This window comes from Mauremys reevesii, linkage group 1 (genome assembly GCF_016161935.1).
Source record: "Mauremys reevesii isolate NIE-2019 linkage group 1, ASM1616193v1, whole genome shotgun sequence".
In the NCBI taxonomy this organism is placed as follows: domain Eukaryota; kingdom Metazoa; phylum Chordata; order Testudines; family Geoemydidae; genus Mauremys; species Mauremys reevesii.
Genome location: NC_052623.1, coordinates 172815291 through 172842498, shown reverse-complemented (window position 1 = coordinate 172842498; position 27208 = coordinate 172815291). Strand labels below are relative to the sequence as shown.

Sequence of the window (27208 nt, the reverse complement as noted above, 5' to 3'; positions counted from 1 at the left end):
TCTGGCATTTTCTAGCCTTTGGGTGTTTCCTTTCCAACTTCAACATTCTTCGAATGTAATATTTTGCATGCATGTAATTTCCTAAGTTTTTAAAGAAACAAACTAAAAAAAGAAGAAGTCCATCACGTGGAAACAGCATCAACTCCAACATGGTTCATCGGAAGGATCAGAAAGTTTAGTCCACAGCACAGGAGCTAACACAATAACTGAAAGCGATAGTACAGCCAGCCACTAGAGGGAGATGGGGCACATATTTTGCCAGTGGGTATCACAGCTGTTTCTTAGCAGCAGAGGAATGTTGAGACTCAAGAACTTTGATTCTGTTCCAGGTCCTAAGTGTTCTCTGCTGGTTTCAAACCTTTACGCCCAACTCCCACTCCCTCACAAGCCTGATCCCTTCTGCTGCTGGGCTCATTCAGCCTGTCTTTGTCCCAGTTCCAGTCTCCCCATATCCTCTGGTTCCAGTTTTCCATCAGCTCCTCTTGGCTCCCCATCCCAATTGCTCACTCATGACTCCTAGGAAGAGTTTTAGCTCATTTTAGAACTCTTAACTCCTCATTCTTGTCCTATGCCAATGGCCTCTTGTCCCAGCCTACTCTACAAGTCCTCTCCCCCTCTGCATTTCAGTCAGGCTACTTCCTCCCCCTCCTCTCGGCTGCCTGGGTGCAAGCAAGAGGTCCATTGAGAGCACAGAAAAGAACATCTCTTTATTCTGTGTTCTGGTGCCTGGTGTCACAGGGCCTGCAGCAGTAACTGCATGAAAAGTCCTGCTCAGCTGTCGCACCTGTGGGCTGGAGGATGCTCATTGTGGAGAGATTCCTCTGAGAAGTTAGCTGCAAAATTCTAACAAGTCTCTACTGAGCAAGCATGAACTGAGATTTTCCAGTGTTGTAAATTGGCCAAATCTGCGCAGCTTTTCATGTCAATGTGAAAAGGGCTGTCTACTAGCCATATTCCATGTCTCTGCTCCCAAGCACAGAAGCACTAGAGCTTTTCAACCAAATGGTTGAAAGAATTTTTAACATGGGGAAAGCACATTTTCCCCTAACCCTGTTCTGCAAAATCGTTGAACTGTTCTTTTGCTGAAGTTTTCCAAAAAAGTTCAGTCACTGGCAGACAACAAATATGGAACATTTCAGCCTAAATGAGTAGAGCTTCGATTAAGTTATAAGCAACCAAAAAGTTTTATAATCAACAATGCTGAGCAACCTTAACTACAGGCATTGCTAGTTGTGCTGCCTATAACAGAACAAATAATGGGTGCAATTATAAAGTTGTAACTCGGTCTCTCCTACTTGCTAGGAGTAACTTTTTACCAAAATTAATTTGCAAGTGTCTTTTTGTATTGCTTGTATCTGAAAGCAGTTCTTTTACTCTGATACTTGTCTGAGTCCTCAAAGGATTAAGTGTCATATTTCCAAGCAGGACTGAAATTTTTTAGAGTTTGTATTTTAAAGTGATGGACTGATTCAAATCCCACTTAAGTCAATGGGGAAAGCAAACTATGTCACCCTTGACACTGCAACGTGTTACGGTCAACTGAATTATGAATCCCCCTCCCATCTCATGTTATTATGTCATCACCTTCTGCATTATCTGTACTTCAGTATTATTCTGTCATAAGTATGCATCTCTCATAATGCACTAGAGTGAATAAAGAACAGAATTGCTAGTGTAATTCCTTTTTTTCCAGAAGAGCTTTTTAATTTGTTTTCTACTCCCATAAAAAGTGGAAGTCAATTTTTTTGTGGGCTTCTTTCAGTGCTGAAAAGGCACAGGTGTAAGAATGTAGGTAGCCACCAGTGCTTTGTCTACAACAGTGCTCTCCCTTGCTGGTCCCTGGTGATGGTGCAGTGGTGGTAAATTTTAAGAAAAGCTTCACTTACCATCAAAAAGACCATAGGGATTATTCAGTGCAGATTTTAGAATTCTGGACTGCTTTATCAGGATCCAGCGGAGTTCATGCGGGCTTTGTAAACTACGTTAGCTGAACCACTTGGGTTGAAGGAGATTATAGATTCGTTTGGCAGAACATATGATTGATCTAGTTCTTTGTATTGTATTTCACACACCATCATGTACATCATTAGACCACCTCTACAATTATAACAATTTATATCCTTTAACAGAAAGAAACAGATCAACTAGTTTTCACATATCAAAGTTTAAAATACTTTCTAAAGAAATTCAGAAAATTTCCAGACAAGGCTCCATTAAGACGAGTTAATGTTATAAAAAGATAACCTTTAAAATAAAACATTATAATAGTGTTGTTATGAAAGAAATTTGAAAGACTGAGAATTAAATGAGTTTATCTCACATCACCAGTCACCTACCACTTCCTCATTTCCATTAGGGACCACAAACCCTTAAGGATCAGACCATGAATCTAGTAAAGATATAAACAAATCAAAACCACTGAAATATCTCATGAGACACACAATTTTTGGCTCTAGTTCATATTGGAAAAAAATCAACAAGACCAAAGATACATAACTCTAACCTCTCATCTCCCTTGTCACACACTGAAGATGGCTATCAAGCAGAATGAAGATTCTCGTCTGCTTCAGCTTTCTACCCACAGAAAAAAAAGTCTCAATAATATCCGTATATAAATCTGATACCACACAGTAAGGCAGGTGGATGGGATGGGGGCAGGGAGTCAGAAGCTGTTTGTGGAAACTCAACTGTGAATTTTTCATGTCCAAATTTCTCTCTCAGATACTTTAAGTAGTATATAGAATTACAAAATTCCAATAGTTTACATAGTTACAACTTTGTAATGATTGTTTCTAACTTTAACTTATCATAAAGCTTTCATCCTGAGACAGATACTATTTAAGGTCTATATCATGCTTTGCAATATATAGCTCTATTTCTTTAAGTTGGAAGGTCATAACCCTTCCATCCAAGTTAACTTTGGTCAGTTAAATGCAGAAGTGTGGTATTAACCTCCCGAAAGACGCTGAAAGTTCACTGAAGTCAAATAGGAGAGCTCATGGCTGACAAACTGAGCCTTCAAGGAAGCAAGAAAGCTCAGCTATTTCCTATTCATTGTTTCCCAGATTAGATTCATTGTTTCTGCACAAGAGCTCGTCCATCACTAAAGTTAACGTTTATACTCAAATGGTGCTTGGAATTGCCTCTGCAATACTATAGCAATTACCTCTCAAAGCAATACGCTGCTTCATCAGTTCCATTCTTACTCTACTCATCCATTTGCAGAGATTCAACATTATATTTATCTTTCTGGCCTCTCTAATGCTCACATGCCCCTAAGCATTCTGTGCTTTGTTTATTTCAATAGCTTCCATGAAAAGAAAGATTAGTTATTAAAACCATTATGCACAAAAATGTCTTCAAATCTAAATATTGCAACTTGTCAGCAAGGAGGCAAATACAAGAAATTAACAAATTCTACTATTTAAAATTTTAATCAAGTTTTTAACCTAAAACGTGTAACATATTATTCCAAGAGATGCAAAACACATGCAAGAACTTTATTATGTTCATAAATAACAGAATAGATTTAACAGCCACAGGTACCATAGTTTTTAAAAAAAAAAGTTAAAGGAAAACTCCAGTGTTTTAATCTTTAAAAATGTTTATACAGATATGAATTATAAAACGTAGAGTACAGATCTTCCTTAGGAAACTGTGCATCTAAAGAACATGGATGTTAAAAAAGACTGCACACACTTTCAATAGCTTACATGAGTATGATGTTTCATCTTAATTACTAGTATAATTCTCATAACTATGATTTGTCACAAAACTTCAAAAAGCTACAAACTTGGATTGTCTGAAACCCTGTCATCTGAAATTCAAAAACGTATTTCCCTTCCCCCACCCAAAAAACAAATATTAACCAAAAACAAACAAACCAACCAACCAAAAAATACCCCAACCAACCATTCTCCTCCCCCTTGGAATGTAACTTTTCCAAAATGCAGATTTACCAAGTGTTGGATGTCCTACAAGCTAATTAGATAATTGTGGTTTACCTGTACATATTATATATAAAACTAACCAGACATAAAAAAGAAAATATGTTTATTACCCCTCAAAAATTCATAGGTCCAATAAAAGATATAACCTCACCCACCCTGTGTCTCTCATATCTAGATAGATAAAATTCTAAAGAAGGCCTTCAGTTAAAAACTCTATTGCTGATGCTAAAAGAGGTCAGTCCTAGCAAGGGCATCCATATCTTAGCTGCCATCCGGGCATACAAGGTGAGAGGTAGCTAAGCTCTGGATCCCAGGCCAGTCAAGGCTTGTAAGATATTCACAAAAGCTTCTGTGTAGAGAGTAATTCAAAGCCCTACCAACAGAAATCCCATTATTGCATAAGGGGAGAGTCATTCAACATTGATAGCCCCATCTTTCAAGGCTCTGTCCTGGCTTTTCAGTCTTTCAAACACCTGATACAAAAAGGATGCTGTAGAAGCAGCAAAGAATCCTGTGGCACCTTATAGACTAACAGACGTTTTGGAGCATGAGCTTTCGTGGGTGAATACCCACTTTGTTGGATGCAAGTAATCCACAAAAGGATGCTGTAATCCACAAAAAAGCTGCAACGGAGCATGCTCACACTCTAAAATGAAAGTTACAATACAAAGTGGAGCCCCTATAACAGAATGCAGTCCACTATTCTAAACTGCACCATTCTTGAGTTGCACGTGGAAGTGAACAGAGTCACCACAGAGCAACACAGTTGTGCAGAAGGAAGGCAGCTGCTCCACTGTTTGCCTCTGAGGCAGTCTTCAAGGGTAAAGTTCATTATGGTAGTTTAAGTGGAGGGAGCAAAGTTGTGAATGACTGTTATCAGCGCCACATTTGAGAGTAAAGGTTGCAACCTTTTCGTCAGCTGTACAGGCCAGCAATGCTAAAGTACTTACAAATTCTGAAGCAGTGATGGATCCAAAATACACCCTGAATGGGGATTTTGACAAGAGACACTGTGCTGCTTAGTAGGGATCTGGTTAGACCTAATTTTATATCCCAACTGGAACTGACTAGACCACAGCCAATCCAAACCTGACCTGAGCCTGAGAGCATTGAGTTGTTTTCATACCCAACGTGACCCTTGTAGTCGGGTCCTGTTGGGATTGGCTTGCAAGGGTGTACTTAGGGAGCCCCTCCCCACTCTCTTACCTGCCCTTAGCACTGGCGGGCCCCTCCCTTCAGGGCTCCCGCACCCCAGCAGCAGTGCACAGGGCAGGAGCAAAGCATCCTTGTGAGCTAGTGAGGTAACCTTGCCACCGCCATGCCTGCTTCCAGCATGGGGTGTGCCATAATGTGGCATGGTGCCTCCCCTATTACCCTGGGAAGCTGGCTGAGCTACCCTATTCACCTGTGCCCTGGCACATGCTCTCACACAGGAGCCAGGCAAGGAGAGAGGCGGCAGCAGGGAAGACTCTACAGCAACAGTAGCTGCTCTGGGGATCCTGTGCAGCAGCCCCACCCTCTCCTCCATCCAGAACCAGCACTAAAAATCTCACTGTCATTTGCATATGCACTGTCTTACTGCCAACTTACATGTTAAGTAGGCTTCAAATACTTTTGCAGCATAAACGTACATAAGAATCGTTCTTTTTTCTTCAACCACAAGCAATCAGTGGAGGGGGTAAAACAATAAAAGCCTTTTATGTAAGCAGCACATAATAGACACTTGAACAAGGCACACTGGGGACCTGCTGTCCAAGTAGAATATTCCAAAAAAATATGTAATACCAGGTACAACTGATGAGGAACCTTCAACCACCACCGATGACCATTCCAGATAAAACCCACCTGCAGTGGAACATACAAAGTACATCCAAACACGGTTAATGGACAACACAATGCAGCACAGCAAGCGCAGCTGCAATTCAACAGAAGAAGAATTAAAACAACGTGACGGGTATAAAGCACAGTGAACAGTTAGAGCAGCTAGGAATGTGACAAAGTGGGGATTCATCTGTGTCAAACTGTGAGCTCCATTTTGTTTTGTGAACCCCATTCTGTTTCAGGGGCTCCACTTTATACTGTGACTTTCATTTTGGAACATGACCATGCTGTGTTGCAACCCTTTTTGTGGATTAGAACATGTTTTTGTTTTTTTTTTTTGGTAACGGGGCTTGGCATCTAGTAGAAAGACTATCTGAATCAATGCTCAGTGACTCTCCCCTTCTGGAACAATGGGTTGTCTACTGGTAGGGCCACTGCGTTTGAATTACTCTCTACACAGAAGCCTGGGGATGGAGAGGGGAACTGGAGCCTGTAACTCCTTCAGCAGAAGCACATGAGCAAAAGGGGGACACAGACTGTTTTAAAAGTGGGTGGCTTCAATAAGCCGGATACGCCCATTGGCACATACCAGAAAAAAAGGGGGGGGAGGGCAGGAGAAATAGAAGGAGGAGAAAACTCTGCCTAGTCTAAGGACACTGACCAAACCTACGACTCAGAGAAGGGGTGAGATCAGAATAAGGGGGACCGTGTTCAAGATTTTGTTGTTTCTCACAGATCTGTAACTCTCAAAGTGCTTACAAGAGTAAAGAGCTTATAGTTTAAAAAAAAAATCCTTTGCTAAGACCTTGCTTTTCTGCCACATCGTCCCTCAAGGGTTTAATTAGGAACCAGAGCTCCCATAGCAGGTGGACTCTGAGGGGAACATGTCTAAGCAACTGGGGGGGCCCGAATAGGGCTGAGGGTCTGGTTTTGGAATCTAGGGCAGCTGGACTGCAGGGTTCCAATGTCCCGGAAGGGTCTGATACAAAGGTTGAGCCTCTGGGAGTGAGCCTTTGAGACCCAGAGCTAGGGACAGCGACCAGTCACTATCCACACTTAGGGGCTTAGAAACATGTGGGATCTAGGAGTTCAGTCACTCACAAAAGACATGTATCTGTCCAGAGAGCGGGTCTGGACTAGGTTCTAAGGAGAAGTATTTGGTAACATTATTGACATAGTTAGTTACTGCATGAAAATTAAAGAAGAGTCAGAAAACCTGCTAATAGCTTCAAACACAAGACAAGACTGATCAGCTTTTAATAAAAAAAGAAAACAAACACACACATTATAATTATTTACATATTCAGTTACTCTGCATTATTTAAATGTAAAATTCACTCTGCATTAATTCTAATCAGCTTTTTTGCACTTTTGCAAAAGCACTGCACAAAAATATCAAAATAATATAACTGCAACAGACGTGCTAAAGAATTCTTAAATTAGAATGATGCTAAAGTCATAGAATAAAATAATGAAGTCTTTTAAAAATAAAATCTAACTTTACTTATCTTTGTATGAATAGAAATGTTTCCACAGTAAATGACAGCTAAGTGCCTGATAAAGCAATTTCACTGATAATTATTGCAGGCTCAAGGACTGCACTTCTTTCTCTATTATATCTCTGAAATCCTATTCCAAAGGCCAATTCCTTACAGTGCAATGAAGATGTTAAAAGCTGTCACTAGAAACTAATGCTGCATTGTGTGTATGACAGTCAGTTTAAGAGACCCAGATAATCTACTACAAATAGGAATACAAATTTATCGACATTGGTATGGGTCACTAAATTACATGCATTCTATTTTTTCTTGAAAGGCTAAGAAAAAGTGCAGTCCAAGTATGCTATAAACTCCAGCTCTTGACAAGATCATTGCACAAAGGAGACATAAAGCTAATTTACTAAATGTATAATTGAGAAAAATGAAAGTAAAAGTCAATACAAAAGTTAAAGTAATAAAAGAAAAACAAACAGACTTCTGTTACAGCTGCATGATTTTGAATAAATTCTTCCCCCAGAAGTCAGGTTCTAGTGGACAAGGTACTGGGACTGGGATTCAGGAAACCTGGATTCAATTCCCAGCTGTGTCACTAACCTGTGGTGTGATCTTGGGCAAGTCACCTTACCTCGCCGTGCATTTGTTTCTCTTTACACTTTCTGTCATACCTATTTAGATTGTAAAGTCTACAGGGCAGAGATACCAAAATACCCTAGGAACTTTTCAATAAAACAAATACAGATTAGCTGTTTATTTTAAAATTAAATGTACAATAATAAAATGATTAAAATCCTTTTATTGAATCCTTATCCTCCTTTCTCTGCCTGTAGACATTCCTTGACGTTCTGTCATTGCTTCTTTCCTCTTCTCCACCCGCACTTCCACTAAGGTTTCTACCTCCACTTTTATGCGGATTACTTGTAAATTTACCTCTCATTATCTGTCTCCTTGCTCTTCTTGGTTGACCCACTGCTGTCTAAAATGTACTGTCTCCAAAACTGAACTTGTCTTTCCTCTTTATCTGAATGCCGTAAAAGCTACAAAAGCCACGTCTGAAGGTTCTAACTTCAGTTGTTTTCTCACCACCCATTATGGGGAAAATAAGTGTTCACACTCACATCACCCAACTGATTTGCTAAAGCTTTATCACCTCCCCCACAATTTTGTTTGATCAAATTAAAAGCTATTGAAAAAAAGAGGGATAGAAACAGAAGCTTCATTAATGCAGGGGTTACCAGCAGCTTCTGTACTTTTTATACAGTATCACATAATATACACATACAGGAAGAGATAGTAAGCTTTTTGGAAGGTGTCATGATGAAAGAAACACTGTAAATGTAAGGTTACCGACTTATGGTGAAACTATATGGAGCTACGTAAACATTCCAAACAAAGAAAACTGCTTTAGTGGTATAAAAACATTAGTTCAGTGGTATAGCAAGCAATATCAGCCTCCCTCCCTACTGACTTAAAACTAAGATTGGAAATCCAAAATTTGAGCAAAATTTCTAATGTTACAGATTAGTAGTCAGATACCGTAGCATAATATATTATATGATTCATGTTTGTTATTCTATCAAGCATACAGCATTTAAACTTACTCATGTTCAAAGTGGGAAATCCTATTTTTGTAACTTGATATCACGGATACTCTAATTTTGATGCAAAAGGCCTCATTAATCATTTTCATGAGTGTATTTTTGGCTGCAAGGCAGAGGAGGGACTGGATGCAGCTTGAGGATTGAAGAACCAGCAAATGAAACTAGTGAATTCGTTTATAAGAATTGCAAATTGTTGAGCTCTTCATCTTAATTAAAGTTCAACTACTTCGTAAAAGCAACTTCGCCTTTCCAGATTTGCTGAAGGTATTTCTGTATGAAAAAAGCTTTTACTATTAACTTGGAATTTCAGGATTGGATTCAAATGTAACTCCGGTTGATGCTCCAATAGGATATTAGTTTTCTGAAGTCATCCTTGACCTGCTCAATTTAGAATTTGAATTGCTTTATGAGTAAATTCTGTATGCTTCCCCAGTGACAAACATGAACAATTGAAACAAATGGATAATTCAGATTGCTTTATATACATCCCTCATAATTGCTGTTAATTGCTGTAACGTGCACCATTATGAGAACATTTTTATTTTGTATTTTTAGATATCTTTGACCAGACATATTAAAGGAGAATATTTCATTTTTGCAAATTTCTCCATTTTTATATAGGAAGAAGTTAATTTGAGGGTTGCAAACTTTTTTCATTCTTAGCCCATATTTTCAACAACTTGAAACCCAATCAGCAATGCATAAACCAAATATACAAACAATGCATAAACCAAATATACAAACAAAACGATGCTGTGAAAGCTGGCCTATAAACCTCCTCGAAAGTGAGTTCTATTGCTACGCTTTGGCTGTTAGATGTACTAAGAAAAATCAAAGATTCCAAGACTGAAGATGTCTCCCTCCCTAGATGGGCCAAAAGCAGGGGCCTTGATACTATACTTTTGTGACAAGGAATCAGAGAAAAAACCTTAATTTCATTAATCTAATCCATCCCCTTGCAATTAAAGACCTGTTCCCTGCAACAGCTTTTTTAGTGCTGTGTTCAACCTAGTGTTCAGTGTTCACCATGATATGGCTTCTACTCCTTCCCCAAAAGACATTACCACAATTGAATACATGTTCTTGTTAAAGATTTCCCTGATATCCAGTCTAAATTTTTCATTGTCCTAATGTCATTCCATTGCCAATATTAGCCCATTACTCCTAGTTAGAGTCATTTATCTCCATCCTTCATCTTTACATCCCTGAAACACCTGTAGGCTAATATTTCAATTTTAGCCATTGCTAAGGCAAACTATATACATTTAGCATTTTTAATCTTGCCATATACATTTATCCACCCTGCCCCTAATAATTTTTGTTGCTCTTCTCTGAACTCCCTCCAGTCTAGGCTCGTCCTGGTTCTAAGGTGCTGTGAAATGAATGCAGAAGATGAAATTAAATGAAAAGGGATTAATCAGCCGATTTCTGAGATCTGGATTTTGTTTCCCCTTTCTAAAATTTGACACAACCAACATTTAAACTCTGCACTTCCTGACTTAATCTAGCATGCTGTGATGTTTGGTTAAATACAGAATCATGACCCTGTATATTAGTTTAGTAAAGGAGGGTAACTTCCATTGTATTTTAAAATTAATTCACCAGAGATATTTAAGATTTGAATAGAACTGTACACAGCTCTCACTTACACCTGTATAACCCTAATGCAGTTAGTAGGTTACCATGAAAAAGGCCATATCAACCTGGGATAATAATAATAGGAGATATACCAATCTCCTAGAACTGGAAGGGACCTTGAAAGGTCATCTAGTCCAGCCCCCTGCCTTCACTAGCAGGACCAATTCCCCCCCCCGATCCTTAAGTGGCCTCCTCAAGGATTGAACTCACAACCCTGGGTTTAGCAGGCCAATGCTCAAACCACTGAGCTATCCCTCCTACCCAGTTACAGATGATCATACCCTAAGCTCAATCCGGCACCCCTTTGGTATGTTTAGATAATGCTAAATTGTTAAAAGGAACCAAGGTATAGCCATGCTCTTTCCCCACATACACAGGCAAAACCAGTCCATGTTGTAACATGGTCGCTGCACAATTATCTTGCAAAGTGACTCCCCTAACATAGTTGCAGGCAGTGTCTAGTAAAGAAGTGTATGTCTTGTCATTGTGTGGCCATTTAAATAGATTTTTGAAAATACCTTTCAATTCATAATTAAAAGGGATGCTGCCAGCTTGAAAGTCTTCTTACTGTGTCACTAACATCTATGTTAATAAAACTAAAAAGAAGGTTTTAAAACACCTCACTTATCACTAATTGGGTTGGCTGTGCATTTTTTGCAGTTCACTCAGCTTGACAATGAAAGTACACAGGTAGCCAGTTTCAATTTTTGTTTGTCATATGCTTGCATAATATAGTGTTGGGTTGCAAATACTGCAAGGGAATGTTTACAGCCCGACAAGACATTTTCCATTGCATTTAAAAAAAAAAATTAAAACATTATAAACCTTATGCTTTTGTAAAAATCAAAAATGTATTAAAACCCAGAAATTTTGGGTCACTTCAAATGTTTCAAACAATGTGGAGATCCATCAAGCGTGCTCATATCAAAGACTCTGCTGCTAACTTTTAGTCTTTCCAAACAAACTTTTGACAATTTTCAGTAAACCAGAAAGGGGAAACACCACTCTTACCTTCCATCTGCATAATCTGCATCCGCACCTCCCCACCAGACATCGGAATCGTCTTCCTCAGCGTCAGCTGAATCAACATTGTCACTTTCATCTGCTAATGGACAGCAAACAAACTCCACACCACGGAACTTGTCAATTCCACAGGGCAGCAGCATACCGTAATCATGCAGATTCATACTCTTTTCACTACAGGACTATAAAAATAAAGAGAACAGTGACAACATTGTTACACAGTGAGCTGGCCAAGGAAAAGTTGGCATAGATGTTCAGAAAATAATAAAAGTCTGTGTATAGCCTCAGAAAATTAGAGTAGCTTGATAATTGACCTCTCAACTATTGTGACTGATAAATTCATTTAGCGTGGGAACATGGGCACCCAACCACCGTCTAGTTATTTTAGGCAACAAGCTTTTCCTTCTCCTCAACTCTTCTCCTTGCCAAAAGATTTCATTCCCTCACATACACCTGACAAATCCTACATCCTCTTACCTAGAACTACTTTAAGGGTTTGCTTTTGCTGTGCACAATTAACCACTGGAGCATGACAGTTTGCCCTGCCTATGTAATATGCTATTGAAGAGGAGATCAACACCTAAAACACTTGATACATTGAGGTTTGATTCCTTGTTCAGTCTGGTACCTTCTAGTCATATTGGAAAACTGTTAATTATGCAGCATGTAAGAGGCTGCACAAAACACTTAAAAGACAAAACCACACAGAACATGTGAAAAAGAAGAAAACATTTCAATACTATACTGTAAATCCACTCAAGGCTATGTCATTGTGAGCTGATGATATTACAGGGTCAAACAGACTTCCAGGAAGGTCCATGCAAAATGGTAATTTGAAACTCTACAGTGTCGTCAGTTTACCTTTAAGAAGACATATACCTACAAAGGACTAAGATATTATCATTTGGATGCATGACACCTACAAAATTAAGTTTCAGACGGTCTTTAATAAAATGTCAGTAAGTTGTAAAATCATATGTTCTGTGCTTTGTATCAGTTTTACACACTGTCCTCACAAGTTTCCTTGTCCTCTCTCTCCCCTATTTCTTTCCCATCCCCCTTCTTTTCAGTCAGATGAGGACCTCATTTGTTGCATCATCTCTGAGATTATATTGTAAATTCTTTGAGGCCGGGGTCACGTCTTAATTCTGTGAAGCACTTAGCACAAAATTATACTACTGCTACAACAAATGAGTGAGTGAAGCATTAAAGGTGATTAAAAGGAAGTAGAGAGGGCAGCTTAATATTGCCATGTACGATGTGGGACAAAAGTTTATGGGAAGCGAGTTAGACATTCTTATTTTCCAAGCACGGAGTAGTGACATTACAGATGTAATATTAGTTCTTCAACAGAAGAGCAATGTTAAGTCAACCTGATAACACTGCAGCTTTCTATAAGCGAATGTAACTATAGGTATGTGCCATAAGAGAAGCTAAAAGCTGGGGAAGGGAATGCAGCAATTTAAAAAGATAAAGAGTTTCTTTATATGCTAGCAGTACCATCATGATTCCCCCTTTGAATTACTTGACACAACCATAAGTAGACAACGCAAGGCCAGAGTCAGATGCCTTAAGCCTCCCCACTAGGGGAGAAACAATGCACAAACACTGGAACTTGCATAAAAAAAAATCAGGAGTGTTCAAATTTGAGAATATGGTATAAAACAACAACAATATGAAAATTCAAAATATCAACTCTACATGACACATCAAGTTACAAAATAATACTGCTTATGAATCAAAATAAACTTAACAGAACTTTTCCTGGTTTTCTCCTAATTAAAAGCACCAATTCACCACCCATCAATAAATATTTACAAATACAATTGCGTCCTCACCATTTTCATAGAATCATAGAATATCAGGGTTGGAAGGGACCTCAGGAGGTCATCTAGTCCAACCCCCCCTGCTCAAAGCAGGACCAATCCCCCAATTTTGTCTATAACAACACTATTGTAATTAGATGCATCCCAGGAAAGTGATACAAATTGAAAGAAAGATGGCTAGAAATGTCAAGATAAATTAAATACTGTACCTCTTTAGCAACAGTGTGCCAGTGCAGGTGAGTTTCACATATATCCATCCTTTCCTGGTGGAGGAACTTGCATTTATCTGGCACCAGAAGGGCATCACTCACAAACTCACCAACTGGAAGAAAACAATATACAGTCTTCATTTCACTCACGATTTCAGTCTCCGAATTTTTGTTTTTAAAACTTAACAGTGAATAAGTCAACCTCCAACGAATAGAGGCTAGCAAGAAAGTTTCCCTGACAGACAGGTTACTCAATACTTCCCCACTATAAGGATTCTTTAACTTTCTACTGAAGAATGTGGTACCAGTCCCTTCCAGAGAGTCAGGATACTCTCTGCTCTAATCCAGTGTGGCAATTCCTATGTTTCCTAATACAACAGTTCCAGGACCGAAGACTTCAATGGCCTTTATCATTAAGTTAGTGTTTGCTGTGAGCTGGCTATCTGACAAACATTAAAACATGAATCTGAAGAATATTGGAACATATTTACATTCTTTACATCCAGAACAAATTTGACACCAAATCACCATTCTAAATCATTCTAAAGTATTTTAGTAAATGACAGGGCATTGTTATTGTGTAACTTTAAAAAAAAAAATAGTATTTTAGTCCTGTTGTATCAACCAGGCAAGGTACTAACAAACTTCAACAGGACTTTATTTTTAAAGTAGAAACCTCTTTACCACCCTCTGGAACTCTCACTCTGCCTCCTCAACTCCTCCCCCTTCTTCCTGTTTCCTGTCCTTTCAGATTCCCAACAGCCAGTACTCCCAGTTCTAATAATCACAAGCAACATCTAAACATCACAAGTCCCTGTAGCAGGGTGGACCCTGCTCCGGGGTTTTAAGGGGTTAGAAAGCAGCCTGGCAGGGCTTGAGAGCTGTGGCTGGAGGCTGCACTGATGGGGAAAGTGGCTGCAGCTGGGGCCACGCCCCAAACTGAGGAACAGGGCTTATAAGAGGCAGGGAAGTCAGAGCCCAGACAGAGTCTCTCTCTGGCTCTAGAGAGAGATGGGCCTGGCTGCTTAGGGCTTAAGACACGGTACCTGAGGGAAGCAGTGCTGGGGAATAGGCTGAGGAGCCAGGGAAGCTCTAGCCAGGACAGCCCCAGGCTGCGGCCTAGCGAAGGGCCATAGGTACTGTGGGTTGCAGAGGGCAGCCCAGGGGTAGGACGAAGCAGCAGGTCCAAACCCCCTTGCCTGTGATGAGTGGGCTGATACTGCAGTCTGCCCCAGGGTGTGGGGCTAGACCAGGACTGTCAGTAGCCACTACTGAGGCAAGGCGGGGATAGAAGCGTGGGGTTCCCCTGGGAGGGGGAGACCCAACCATAGATAGGGGGCACCGGGTCCAGGGAGGGACGCCGGGGCCAGAGAACAGGTGGGTCACCAGCCTGCCGGGGGCGCTCCAGGGCCGGACCGAGGGACATTCCGGGGCCGACCAGCAGGAGGCGCGGCAGGGGTGAGTACCGCCCTGTTACAGTCCCTTTTCAGCTTAACCCAGTTTCACTAGCAGGATAGCACACAGGTTAACTGAGAAGGTTAATGGTACTCTGAAACAACATCATAACACACTGAGATCATCCGATTGTCAGCTCTGTATATCAAGTTAATGCATGATCACTGCCTCTCTCTTGAGCACTATACTTTAATTAGTCAGGAGGGATCCACCTGCTGTACAATTAAAAAGTGCTGAAAAACCCACTTGGGAATAAACGTCAACAGTGCTGGTGTTTACGATTATGGGGGAAATATGATGAACAACATGATTTATTGCACTGTAATCGTAATTTTGTAGCAATTCTGGCATTGCAGTTTCTTTTTTAAGTTACAAACATGGAGATATTGGACAAATAACTAGCAGGAAGCTGTAAGAGAACTGATGTACTCTCTATTGTATGTATGTTGTCTGGACAGTAGGAAGAAGAAGTTACCTACCTTGGTATCTGGAGATTCTTTGAGATGTGTCACCTCTATCTGCATTCCACTGTGGGTACACCTGTGCTCCATGCACATGGAGCTGGAGAATTTTGAAAGCAGTGTCTGTTGGTCTGCACATGCACCCTTGCCCTGTTGTGCCTCTGTCTAAGGCGATAAAGGGTGAGGCAGTGCACTTGCCTCTCCAGTTCCTTCTCTACCGGGAATCCAAAAGACGAACTGAAGAAGAGGGGAAGTAGAATACAGATAGGGACACAATATCTCAAAGAGCTTCCAGTAACAAAGGTGAGTAACTTCTTCTTTCAGTGCTGGTCCCTATGTGTACTCCCCTCTAGATGACTGACAAGCAATACTCAAGTAGGAGGAGGGGTGCGAGGATGCAGATGACAGAGCCAAACAAAGGACCACCATTCCAAAGGATGCCTCAGCAGAGGAGACCTGAACTAAACCTTAATGCCTCGCGAACACGTGGACGGAACTCCACATAAGCTGCTTTGCTGATATCAAGTACAAGAACTTCTTGAAGCAACACCATAGATGTTGATTGAGCACGTGTGGAATGGGCCCTTAGCCCATGAGATGGGGGAGGAAGATCAGACAGCTCATACTATTAAGTTAGTGTTTGCTGACAGCATAGCAAAATAAAGCCTGAGATCCACTTAAAGATTCTTTGGGAGAATATAGCTTGACTTCAAACTCTTTCTGCTATGGCAACAAATAGTCTAGGAAATCTTTTTGATTGGTTTTGTGGTCAACACCAAAATGTCTGCTGGCACATTCTGGCTCTCTAGAAGATAGTCTGCTGATAGAATGATGTGATTACTGGTGCACCTGTTCCCACAGACTGCTTCCACACACTGTGAGATGCATCTCGTTCCTCCCTGTTTGTTGATGTAAAAGATGGTCATGATATTGTCTGACATCACGAGGGCACTGCAATCCTGAATAAAAGGCGAAAGGCTTCGCAAACCCTTTGAACTGCTCGCAATTCCAAAATATTGGACAGCATTCTGGACTCTTGGACAACTATACAGTGCAGGGCACCTGGACATTTCATGTCAGTTCCCCAGTCCAACAGGGAAGTGACTGTAACAGTTGTCCTATCCAATGGGGTAGCAAGGAAGGAAACGCTCACATATACATGGTGAGGATTCTTCTACCACACCAGAGATGATAGTACTTTGGCAAAACAGCTATTATGGTGCTCATGGATTGCTGGTTTGGTGAATACACTCTTTGAAGCCATGCTTGCAGGCAACCAAGGTGGAACTTGACACATGGTGTGATGCAAGTGCATGGAACCATCTCACCCAGAAAAGAGACAAATCTTCAGAAGTGCTCATGGGTTTCTTATAAATTTACTCTATGAGATCGTTCAGTGCCTGAAACCTATTCACTGGCAGGTAAGGCCTTGCTGTGATTGAATTTAAGGATGTCCTGATGAAGTCTAAATCTGCATCGGGGTGAAGATGGAGTTTTCGGTGTTTACGCTCCCCCTCAAGTAGGAGAGGAGTTGCATCATTGCCGAAGTCCAACTGCAGCCTCATTGCCTTTTCCACTGGATTCTTTCTGAGGCAAAGTTTCCATCCTTCTCAGGGAACAATTGGCATATACTGCACTTTGCCGCGATGTGAGGTTCTCCAAGGCAGTACAAGCAGCACTGATGGTTGTCATTGACTGGAAGTAGCACAGGCACAAACTTTGAAGCCAGGAATGGTAGGTATAGTACTGTACTGAAACAGGGTCTGGGGGCGTATAGGGGGCTTCCCAGGTCAGGGAGGCTAACTACAAAACATTTAAAACTATTATATAAAACTATAAGTCGTAACGTCTTCTAAAATCTACACACACACACAAAATATGTGTGTAGATAAAGGAATAAAGATGAAGCTCAGGACATTAGAGGCTGCAACCCAGACTATGTGATGGTAATGTGAGGGAAAATATGGTGGGCTTACAACTTTGGCCAGGCTTTTAGGCCTAAACTTTGGATAAGCTTGTTTTTAGGCTGTGTTGAACTTTGGTTCAGCTTGTCTCTGTGTATAAGGGACAGAGAGGAAGGGGGACAGAGTGATGGAAAGTTGCTTCTGTGTGTCAAGAGGTAAAAGGAGTCACATTGGAAAGTTCTCAAAACGGAACAATGGCTTTGTGTGTATAAAGGGCATGAGGGGGCAGAGTGATAAAGTCCCCAAGTAGCATAATTTGCAATGGCCAGGCTTATGAAATATATAACCACAATAGTTGTGTTAGAAAGGTTGCTAGTGGGTGAGATGCTTGTTTTTGCTTTTGTCCTATATTAATTTTGCAATGTATTCCAAAAAAGGTAATTAATACAGAAGTATGTGTAATGTCTGTGGTTTTAATCTTTATAAGCTAGCTAAAATTTAAGGAGGGCACCTTGCATGGGGCCATGCTGACTCTCCTTGCATATATGCTCGTATAAAATAAAGGAGCCTCAGGCTATCTGATCCAAAATCAATCGTGTGGTCAATTTTCCACAACAGTAAGAAGGAACTGGAGAGGTGGTCATCCGTTCCACCCTTTATATCCTCAGTCAGGGGCAAAAAGAGGATGAGGGAGCATGTGTGGACCAACAGACACTGCTTTCAAAATTTTCCAGCTCTGCTGCATGGAGTGCATGTGTACCCACAGTGGAATGCAAATATGGACCAGCACTCAAAGAAGAATACATGATTCAAGTGGCATGAGTTTATCTGCTCCCTGAAGCATACTTGTTTCTAGCAACCGCCAAGAAAATTAAAGTACTCACATTTCAAATGAATGAACAAAAATGGTCCAGTGCTTACATGTTGAAATAATGGTTAAATGAGTTATAGTGAAGTAATTATATTTTTATTATTAGGCAAGGAAACGTGCTGGCTCCTGAGAATTACTTATTGATTTAAAAAGTCTGCTTTAAAAATTAACTAACAGGGAAAGTTTTTCAATATCACACTTCAGCAAAAGGAGTGTGCCTCCATTTGCTAATGATTGATGATATTTGTAGTCCAACTGATTTTTTCTCCTGTATTCGATGCTAGTGATTTTAAGTAATTAAAAGCCAAAGTCAGCACATTTCTGGGGGAGAATGGATTTTATCACCCCAGTGTGCCACACCATAATGCTTGCAATTTACTCACAACAACAGCAGAAAACCCACAGGGATATATTATTATTCTGCATTCAAAATGAGTTTGAGCTCCATGCCCTCATGGAACCTATAAGACACAAACATTTGTAGCTGCTGTGCAGCACATTCAGCCGCTGCTCCTGGAAGGTATCAGATGGTGCCGAAGTGAGGTAGAGGCAACGGTCTCTCTGGCCAGTGACTTATAAGGGAGCAGGGAACTGAATCATAGACTCACAGAAATGTCGGACTGCAAGGGACCTCGATGTGTCATCTAGTCCAGTCACCTGCACTAAGGTAGGACTATGATTATTTTGACCATCCCTAACAGGTGTTTGTCTTACCTATTCATTACTTTCTGAGCTGTCCTCAGTGGACAATTTATCACCCTCTCCTCTTTATAACATCTTTACATGCTTGAACACTATCATGTCCCCTCCCTCCCCTCAGTCTTAGCTCCAAACAAAACACACCCATTTTTTCCAATCTTTCCTAATTTTTTAGACCTTAAAGCATTTCTCTTACTCTCCTGTGGGCATGTTCCAATTTGTTCACATCCTTCCAGAATTGGACACAATATTTCAGTGGAGGCCTTATCAGTGCTGAGTAGAGTGGAAGAATTACTTCTTGTGTCTTGCTTACAACACTCCTGCTAATACATCTCAGAATGGTGTCCACTTTTTTGGTAACAGTTTAACATTGTTGACACATATTTCGTTTGTGATCCGCTATAACCCCCAGATCCTTTTCTGCAGAACGTCTTCCTAGGCAATCATTTTCCATTTGTGTAATTGATAATCAATTTGTCTTTTTCTTAAGACTCATCATTGGTCAAATCAAGCAAGGCAACAATGGCACTTCTAGAACGGAGAGGCAAAGAACGGGACTACAGAGGTGTCATTTTCACTAATCACATCCCTAATCCACAGAGGGATTGTTAGTTTAAAGCACAGAAGATGATGCAGGTTGGTACACTTTCGAGCTATGTTCCACCTATTTATCAATGGCTGAATTAGCAGTATGCAGTATACTAACATCTAAATGAAGGTATGGGTTACACATCTTCTGAGGTTGAATACTATGCTGTTCACTGCACTACTGAAAGCTGCACTACAAAGAAAAGCTGTTGGACCATTAATTCAGGGCAATGCTGGGTAGGGAGAAATGCCCTGGCCTCAGGAAAGGACAGAAGTTTACACAGTGCTTTACAAAAAAGGGATTAAAACATACTCCCTGCCCCTGCTATAGTAAAAGTCTGAAGAGATAAAGGACATTTTTATAAAGTTATATTTAAATAAAAATCCAAGAAGAATGAGATTTTTTTTTAACATTGACATATGACCAAATTCACCCTTAGTATAACTCCCATAAAGTCAAAAAAGTTACACAAGGAGTGAGGTTGATCCACAGTATCAGAGTACAGAAAATTATAGGCTTCAATTAACACATTTATCTTAATAGGACATAAAATTGATTTACCTTAAATGCTGACTCTAATTGTAATGTCATTCTTAATCATTAGATTCCTCCAACATAATTTTGCAAATCAGAGACATTAAACAGTATCATTTTCCATGCATCCTATGACGGCACAAGATGCATGAGCACAGCCTGTCCTGTGCATGGGACACACAAGAAATCAGGTGAGTTACACCCTCGGGGAAAAAAAGGAAATAGATTATAAACTCTTTGGGGCAGGGATTATGTCTGTCTCTATGACAGTAGAGGGTCTAGCACAACACAATTTTGACCCAAGGCTCTGTGTTCTACTGTATATAAATAATGATCATTCATCTTTTTGAGAAGCCCCAACACCTGATACAAAATTCTGGAGACAAAGGCCTAAAAATAAAAAATGTGGTAAGTTTTAATGCATAATCAAAGGGGAAACATCTGCCCCAGTGAAATAATGAACTACAGAAAGTGTATAATGTGTACTTAAGACAGAAAAGATAAAGAAAACCTAATGAAGTGGTAGGCAGCAGCCAATCGCTCAGTTAGTCTAAAACGGGTGCAACTGAGCCTTAAGCCTCGTGTACTCAAGGGATGCTGCCAAAAAGTGTCCAACAATCCATTCTAGTCATAAAATATCCTGTTACATAACTGTATAAAACTGGGCTATTCTCAAACCTTGGCCCTTTTTTCCCCTCCAAGTATTGCTTCAATCATAGCTTTAAATGGGAATTTCTGCTCACTTTGATACTTTTCTGCTTGACTGCATTTTATAATGAAAACGTCTGTTCTCTCTTTTCAGATAGAATGCAAGTGTCATTCAGATTTTACACACCATGCAAATAGAGAATGCATTTGTTTAGATGCAAAACCATTTAAATATGCTTCATTACAAGGTCTGGCACTTTTACAGATGCATCAGTTAAAAATCATTTTAAAGCACTGCAGCATCTAATGGCGGTTCATTCAGGCTTTAAATATATTTGCTTTTCAAGGTTTTTTTTTCTTCTTCTTCTTCAAAGAAAAACTGCATCTTATATCTGACCCTGCGGTGAAATGCCCTCCTTTCTCCCTCTCACTTATTAACAATGTCCATTACTCCACCCTCATGTTCCAGGTCATCAGAGCAAGGTTACTTGAAAACCTTCCATTTTGTTTGGACTCTCCAGGGCATAACTGTTGTGATAATCACGTTTTAAAACGCTGCACCACAAGTGCGGCCTCTCAAACATGATACATGGCAAAACAACCCAAATCTGGTTGCAAAGTCAACAAGTCCAGAATTAGGAAATGTCAGAACTAAGGTTTTTCTTTCTGAAGTCCCTCACCTCATTTACTACACATCTTCCAACTTCAGCAACAAATGAGACAGGAGTCCTACAGGCAACAGGCACCCTCTCATTCGCCCTTGTTCAATGAATGAGTCAGGAGATTGCAGAAAAAGAAAAGAGCATCTAGCTATTAAGGTAGTTGAATGTCACCCTGGAAAATTGGTTACTAACCCTGCTACTGCCACAGCTTTCCTGTGTGCTGATATCACATTAAACCAAACCTTTCTCCCCCCGCCCCCCACTGATCTTGTCCCCAAGTTCCTGCCTCCATCTCTTCTCCCCACACTCCTCACCGCTCTGCATTCCAGCCAGGGTTGTTTCCTCCTCCTCCATGTTGCCTGAGTGCCAGCACTGAGACTACAAGAAAATCTCCCTTCTCTCAATTACAGAGCCACAGCATACCCAGCTCCTGGGAAGCACAACTCTAAGGAGAGTCCTGCATGGGGCATGCTCTATGGTGCAGTTGAAACAAATGGCAATGAGTTTGATCCATCACAAAAAGAAGAAAGATAACCAATTCGCAGCTAGATTGGCAGAGACAGTTTGTGTAGTATTCAGACACAGAATAAAACTGTACGTTTAATGGAATTATACACAGCCTGGTGAAGCAGACAATATTAGAAGCAACATGGTAATGAATTAATTGAATGAAGGAGGGTCAAGAATGAAGATTTTAGAACAAGCATTTGAAGGTACATTTTACAGTGTAAACCTCTGGAACATCAAACCCAGCATTCCAGCTGCCTAACTAGCTACCATTAACCAACTGACAAGGACCTCTAATAAACAAAATACTGCATCACCATAATACCAGCATGTTCATTCATCTTCCCTTCCCGTGCAACAGTGTGTGCTCCAGCGAGGCAGCGTGTAGTACATTTTGCTGCCACCTAGCAAGTGTTGGTTCTTTCCAAATCTCTCTAAGATATTATTGTTCTGCTGCCCCACTGGAATCAGTGACCTCACGCACATCTCTCCATCTACGTGCAACACACCCTATCTGTTAAATTGTAGAAGCCCTCAATCGATGTAAGCTACTGAACAAAATAGTTATCTAAGAGTAACAGCCAAGGACTGTATTTGCTTAGAATTGTGTATGGCGCTGTGAGCTGAGTAGTCATTTTTATATAGAAATTTTCACATAAAAGATACTGTATTACTAAAAAAAAATGATACTTCCTATGCATATGTCACTTGAGATTGTGAAAGCACAAAATCCAGGCTTCTGTAGAATACCTGCATTGAAATACTCAATTTTACAAATCTCCACAAGGCTAATTCAGACAGACAATGGCACTGCATGGCCATTTGCTGGTCACCTTTTAAGGGTGATTTTTCTAAAGCCCCTGTAAAAGATCTGCTCCTGTTTCAGATGAAATCAGTAACAAAACTCTAATTGATTTCAGTAAGAGCAGAACATGAAGATTGTGACAAACTGGTAATTAAGAGTTAATAAGTGAGTGGCAAGTATAATTAAGTTCATTTGCTTAAGTGACATCCTTAATCTGACTGATGTATAAAGGTTTGCCTGTGTATATAAATCATTTAAAAGACATGAAACATGCTGTGACAGTGCACCCCATATTCTTCATAGTGGTGTTATTTATGATATGATTATGGCATGATTATAATGCATTTTGTACAAGATGATTCATGTCAGGTGTCATTGGAAAAGTTATGATTTGCTGAATATGATTATCCTATTTGTATGCATGTATCATTTTTGTATCTGAAGTTATGAATAATGACTAGGTATCTGTATTTCACATGCAGTCACACCTGGGTGACACCCACTAGGCAAGATGCTTCCAGTCTAACTAGCTGGTTGTGAAGGGCCTATTCAGGGTAATGGGCCATTAGGGAAAACAATAGGTCTTAAATCTGTGGTTCCCAAACTTTTAACAACCTGTGAACCCCATTCACTAAAATGTCAAGTCTCGCGAACCCCCTTCTAAAAATGAACATTTCTAGGGATTTTCTCCTTTACCTGAGTATAAATTATAAAAGCAGTGATCTTGGAAATATAAAACTTGTTTTTATGAAATGCTTATTACACACTATTATTTATCATTATAGTATTTTTATTACATTATGAAAACGGCACCACTCTTCCAAGATCTCACTTTCATAGCTTGCATCACTTTGAATAAGCCTGTTGAAAGACAAGGCTCCTACATTTCATCAAGGAGTATCAGATGTGAAACAGCATGAAGGTTTTTAAGAAGCCAACTCAAAGAGTTCCTCCTACACAAGCATTCAGGTCTTGAGCAGTCTAGGCAAACAACGCACATTACAACAAAGCTTAAACTTGTTCTTCATAATAATTTAAAAAACAACACTAGCTGCCTACTTAATTTTAAAAACAACAAAAAATATCCATCTCCCGTTCCATTTCTTATAAGGAGTCCTGAAGTTTAAATCTCCTCCCTATGATAGATATGCTTGCTTTGATCTGCTTAGCTCTTGGAAATCCAGGGGCTCCAGGCTGCTGGCCTCGTGCCGCCCAGGGTTCCTCGGGACAGCTCTGCCTGCCATTAGGAAATTTTTCTTCCCCCCTCGAGAACCTCCTGTACCATTTTGTGAACCACCAGAGGTTCACGAACCCCAGTTTGGGAACCACTGCCTTAGGAGAAACTTATACTCCCACAGTGAGCCTCCCTGTGGGCATTTCAGCCAGCCTGTAAGTAATGGTTGCTATGACTCTGCAAGGGTACGTGACCAGCCCACATGACTCTGGACTCCATTTTGGGTACCTGTATTTTCCCCCACAAATTGGGCTGGGAACTGAGTTTGGAACAAAAGGTTCCCACCATATGCTAAAGCTATATAAGGCAGGGAGTGACATCATCTGTTGTTCTTCACTCCCCCACAACTCAACACTTGAGAGAAGCCCTGAAAAAAAGGACTTGGGAACTGGAGTGGGGATCCCAGACTGCAAAGCAAATGTAGCTTGGCCCTTAAGAATCTGCAAGCCTGCTTGTACCATCAGCCAGGGTGAGAATTTGCTAATTCATATCCTATCTTTTTAGTATTTTAGGCTTAGTTTGCGATTTTGTTTCTTAGGTAATCTGCTTTGATCTGTTTGCTATCATTTATAATCACTTAAAATCTATCTTTTTTGTGGTTAATAAACCTGTTTGTGTGTTAATCTAACCCAGTGTGACTTTGAAATTGTTTGGGGAAAATCTCAGCTTGGTTTAACGCAAGTGTATGGTACATATTCCTCTCCACATTGAGGGAGGGGCGAACATATTAATATCAGATCCCTGTGCAGTACAAGACAGTATAATTTTGGGTTTATACTCCAAGGGGGGGGGGTGCGTGCCTGGGGAGCTGGGAAACTGGCTGGTGTCTGTGGTTGACACTCAAGTAGCCCAGTTTGTGTGAGCATTGGGTGATAACAGGGCCTGGGTGAGGCTGGCTGTGTCCCCAATTCAGCTGTGTGTCGGAGCGGGGCGCCGTGGTTCCCACAGCTCCAAGACTGCACCCCAGGAGTGACAACGCATCACACATGCTTTTTAGATTTGTCTTAATCTTCCCAAATTTAAAAACAGGAAAATAAAGCATTTCCTTTAAAATACTACCTTTTGCATATTAACTACAACTAGGTGAACCTACTGCAAAAGCTAACTTGCAAGGGGACTTGAAATCAGTACTGAGAACCCCAGCACTGGCTTGTGGTTATGGGACCTATGAAACTGAGGTGGAGATTCTATGACAGGTATTTTGGTAGGCAGGGAATCTGTGTTCTTCTGTAGTATAAAAAGTCACTGTAAGTGGTAGCTTGAAGACTCCATTTCATTATAAAGAGAAAACAGATGCAAGAACAATTAAAAAAGCCAACATACTGAACTATTAAAGTGAAAGGAAAAAAAATATTTCCTGCAAAGCATGCAAGATCAGACAACAGAAAAGGTATGCGCTGTTCATATATTTGACTTGATCTATTTTTCTACCTTCTGCATAGAAACTGCGCCTCATCCCAAAAAAACTGTCGTCATTTTGCAGAGGTCATATTAATTTGCCCAGATAAACTCTTAATAAATTGGTATGACTCAAATTTTCCTTTGACCTAAATACAATGATCTAATCACAATTAGGGTAGATTTAAATATTTTGCACAGCAAGAACTAATTTAATGTTAGACCCTACAGGAACAACTATATCATGCAAGATATTAGTATAAGAAGGAAACAGTCCCCAGAAATCTTCCTCCTCAACATAATTTTTGCTGCCATGTGTCTGCATATATATATATCTGTCAATCCAACCACCCACCCACCCAGGAACTATTTTTGAACTGTCATCTCATGAGTTCCACGCTGAGTAAAGGCCTAGACCTAGAAGCCCAGACCTGTAGACATAATTCAGTGAGAAATAAATAAAAAAATAAGATCAGATGCACATTGAAAAAATACTTGAGCAGATTAAGCAGACAATTTGTTTCTGGTTTTGCATATTTTAAACAAAATTGAAATCGTTTACATTAACCCTGGCTTTAAATCTTCTAGGTCCACCTATTTTCCTTGAGCAAATTTTACTTTATACCAGTGATACTCAGATTGAGGCTCGCGAACCACAAGTGGCTCTTTAATATGTCTCCTGCTACTCTTTGCAGCACAGGATATTAAAACACTGGGTGATTTAGTTATTAACCAATCAGGATGCTTTTACCATGTTATTAACCAATTGTAGTTGATCAGTAATTTTGCTGTGAGATTATATATATTTTTTCATTTAATATTTTTAGAGAGAGAGAATGAATGAAACAATTATATATATATATATATAAAATAGTAAATGAAACAATGAATTCTCACTACTGTGGTTCTTTTGGGTAATGCTGATCGCTAATTTGGCTTTTGAACCACTGAGTTCAGAGTATCGCTGATTTCTACCATAATTTTGTCCCTTAATTAGTCATTAGAAAAGACTTCTACATAGGGTTTTTGTTTTCCTCCCAACTAAGAAGTTTAAGCCATTATTTATTATAAATAAGCTTGGAGGTTTGTAAACAAGTCCGAGAATTTTAAGTCAGTTCCATTTAACTCTATAGCAAAATAAAACTGAAATGTAAATGTGATACCAATCTCACATTCATTAACTTATGTGGAAAGATTAATTTTATGTTTGATCTGAATAGAAAAAAAAATCTTCAAGTTATGAAAATACTGATTTTTACAGCATAGGTTAGTTAGAATTGTTGTGTACAGCATAAATGTGCAATCTTAAAAAGAACTAGCACCCAACAATCAATTTGCCATCAACAACATAACTAATTTTTTAAAATGAATATTGTAAAATAAAATGTTAATTCTTCTGTCTGTAACTAATGTAAGTAAGAAAGTTCCATTGTCATTAACCCAAAGGGATAAACAGGTGATAACACTAATTTGATGTACACTTCAGCCTAAGAGTTATAGTTACAGTTGAGGTGTTTAAACTTTTTAAAAAAAAAGTTTTGTATTTTTTTTATTATTATATTATTATTATTATAATTGCAGCCTGCTCTGTTGCTGGTTGAAAAAATGTGAGATGTGGGGAGAAGATTAAAATATCTGTCAACATTCTTTGCAGGGCTTATTTTAAGTTTTGATGAAAAATTTCATTGAAAAAAATCATTATTCAGAAAATTTTGGCTTACAGTGAAAATGAAAAAGCATGAGTTAAAGTTCTCCTTTCTTCGTCACAAGACTAACATTTACAAGAGAAAATAAAGCCAATACTTTTTTTTGAATATCTATTTCATATGAAAGCTTGTATTTACAGGTCTGTCTCATCTTACGCTGGGGTTACATTC

General features: G+C 39.8%; 1 protein-coding gene and 1 long non-coding RNA gene across 5 annotated transcripts in view; one reads left to right on the top strand and one right to left on the bottom strand.

Moving 5' to 3' along the window:
• The window catches only part of LOC120399100 (amyloid beta precursor protein), a 324609-nt gene that overhangs the window by 155782 nt on the left and 141619 nt on the right, over positions 1-27208 (bottom strand). For all 4 annotated transcript variants that reach the window (XM_039527027.1, XM_039526998.1, XM_039527007.1 and 1 more), the window contains exons 4-5: positions 13565-13677; positions 11518-11711 (exon numbers count right to left, since the gene is read on the bottom strand). In XM_039527027.1, coding sequence (XP_039382961.1) covers positions 11518-11711; positions 13565-13677 — 307 coding nt within the window. The remainder of the gene's footprint in view (positions 1-11517; positions 11712-13564; positions 13678-27208) is intronic.
• Positions 18951-22984, top strand: LOC120399113. Its single transcript, XR_005594966.1, has 3 exons — positions 18951-19590; positions 20148-20268; positions 21798-22984. It is a non-coding gene; the product is annotated as an uncharacterized LOC120399113 (long non-coding RNA).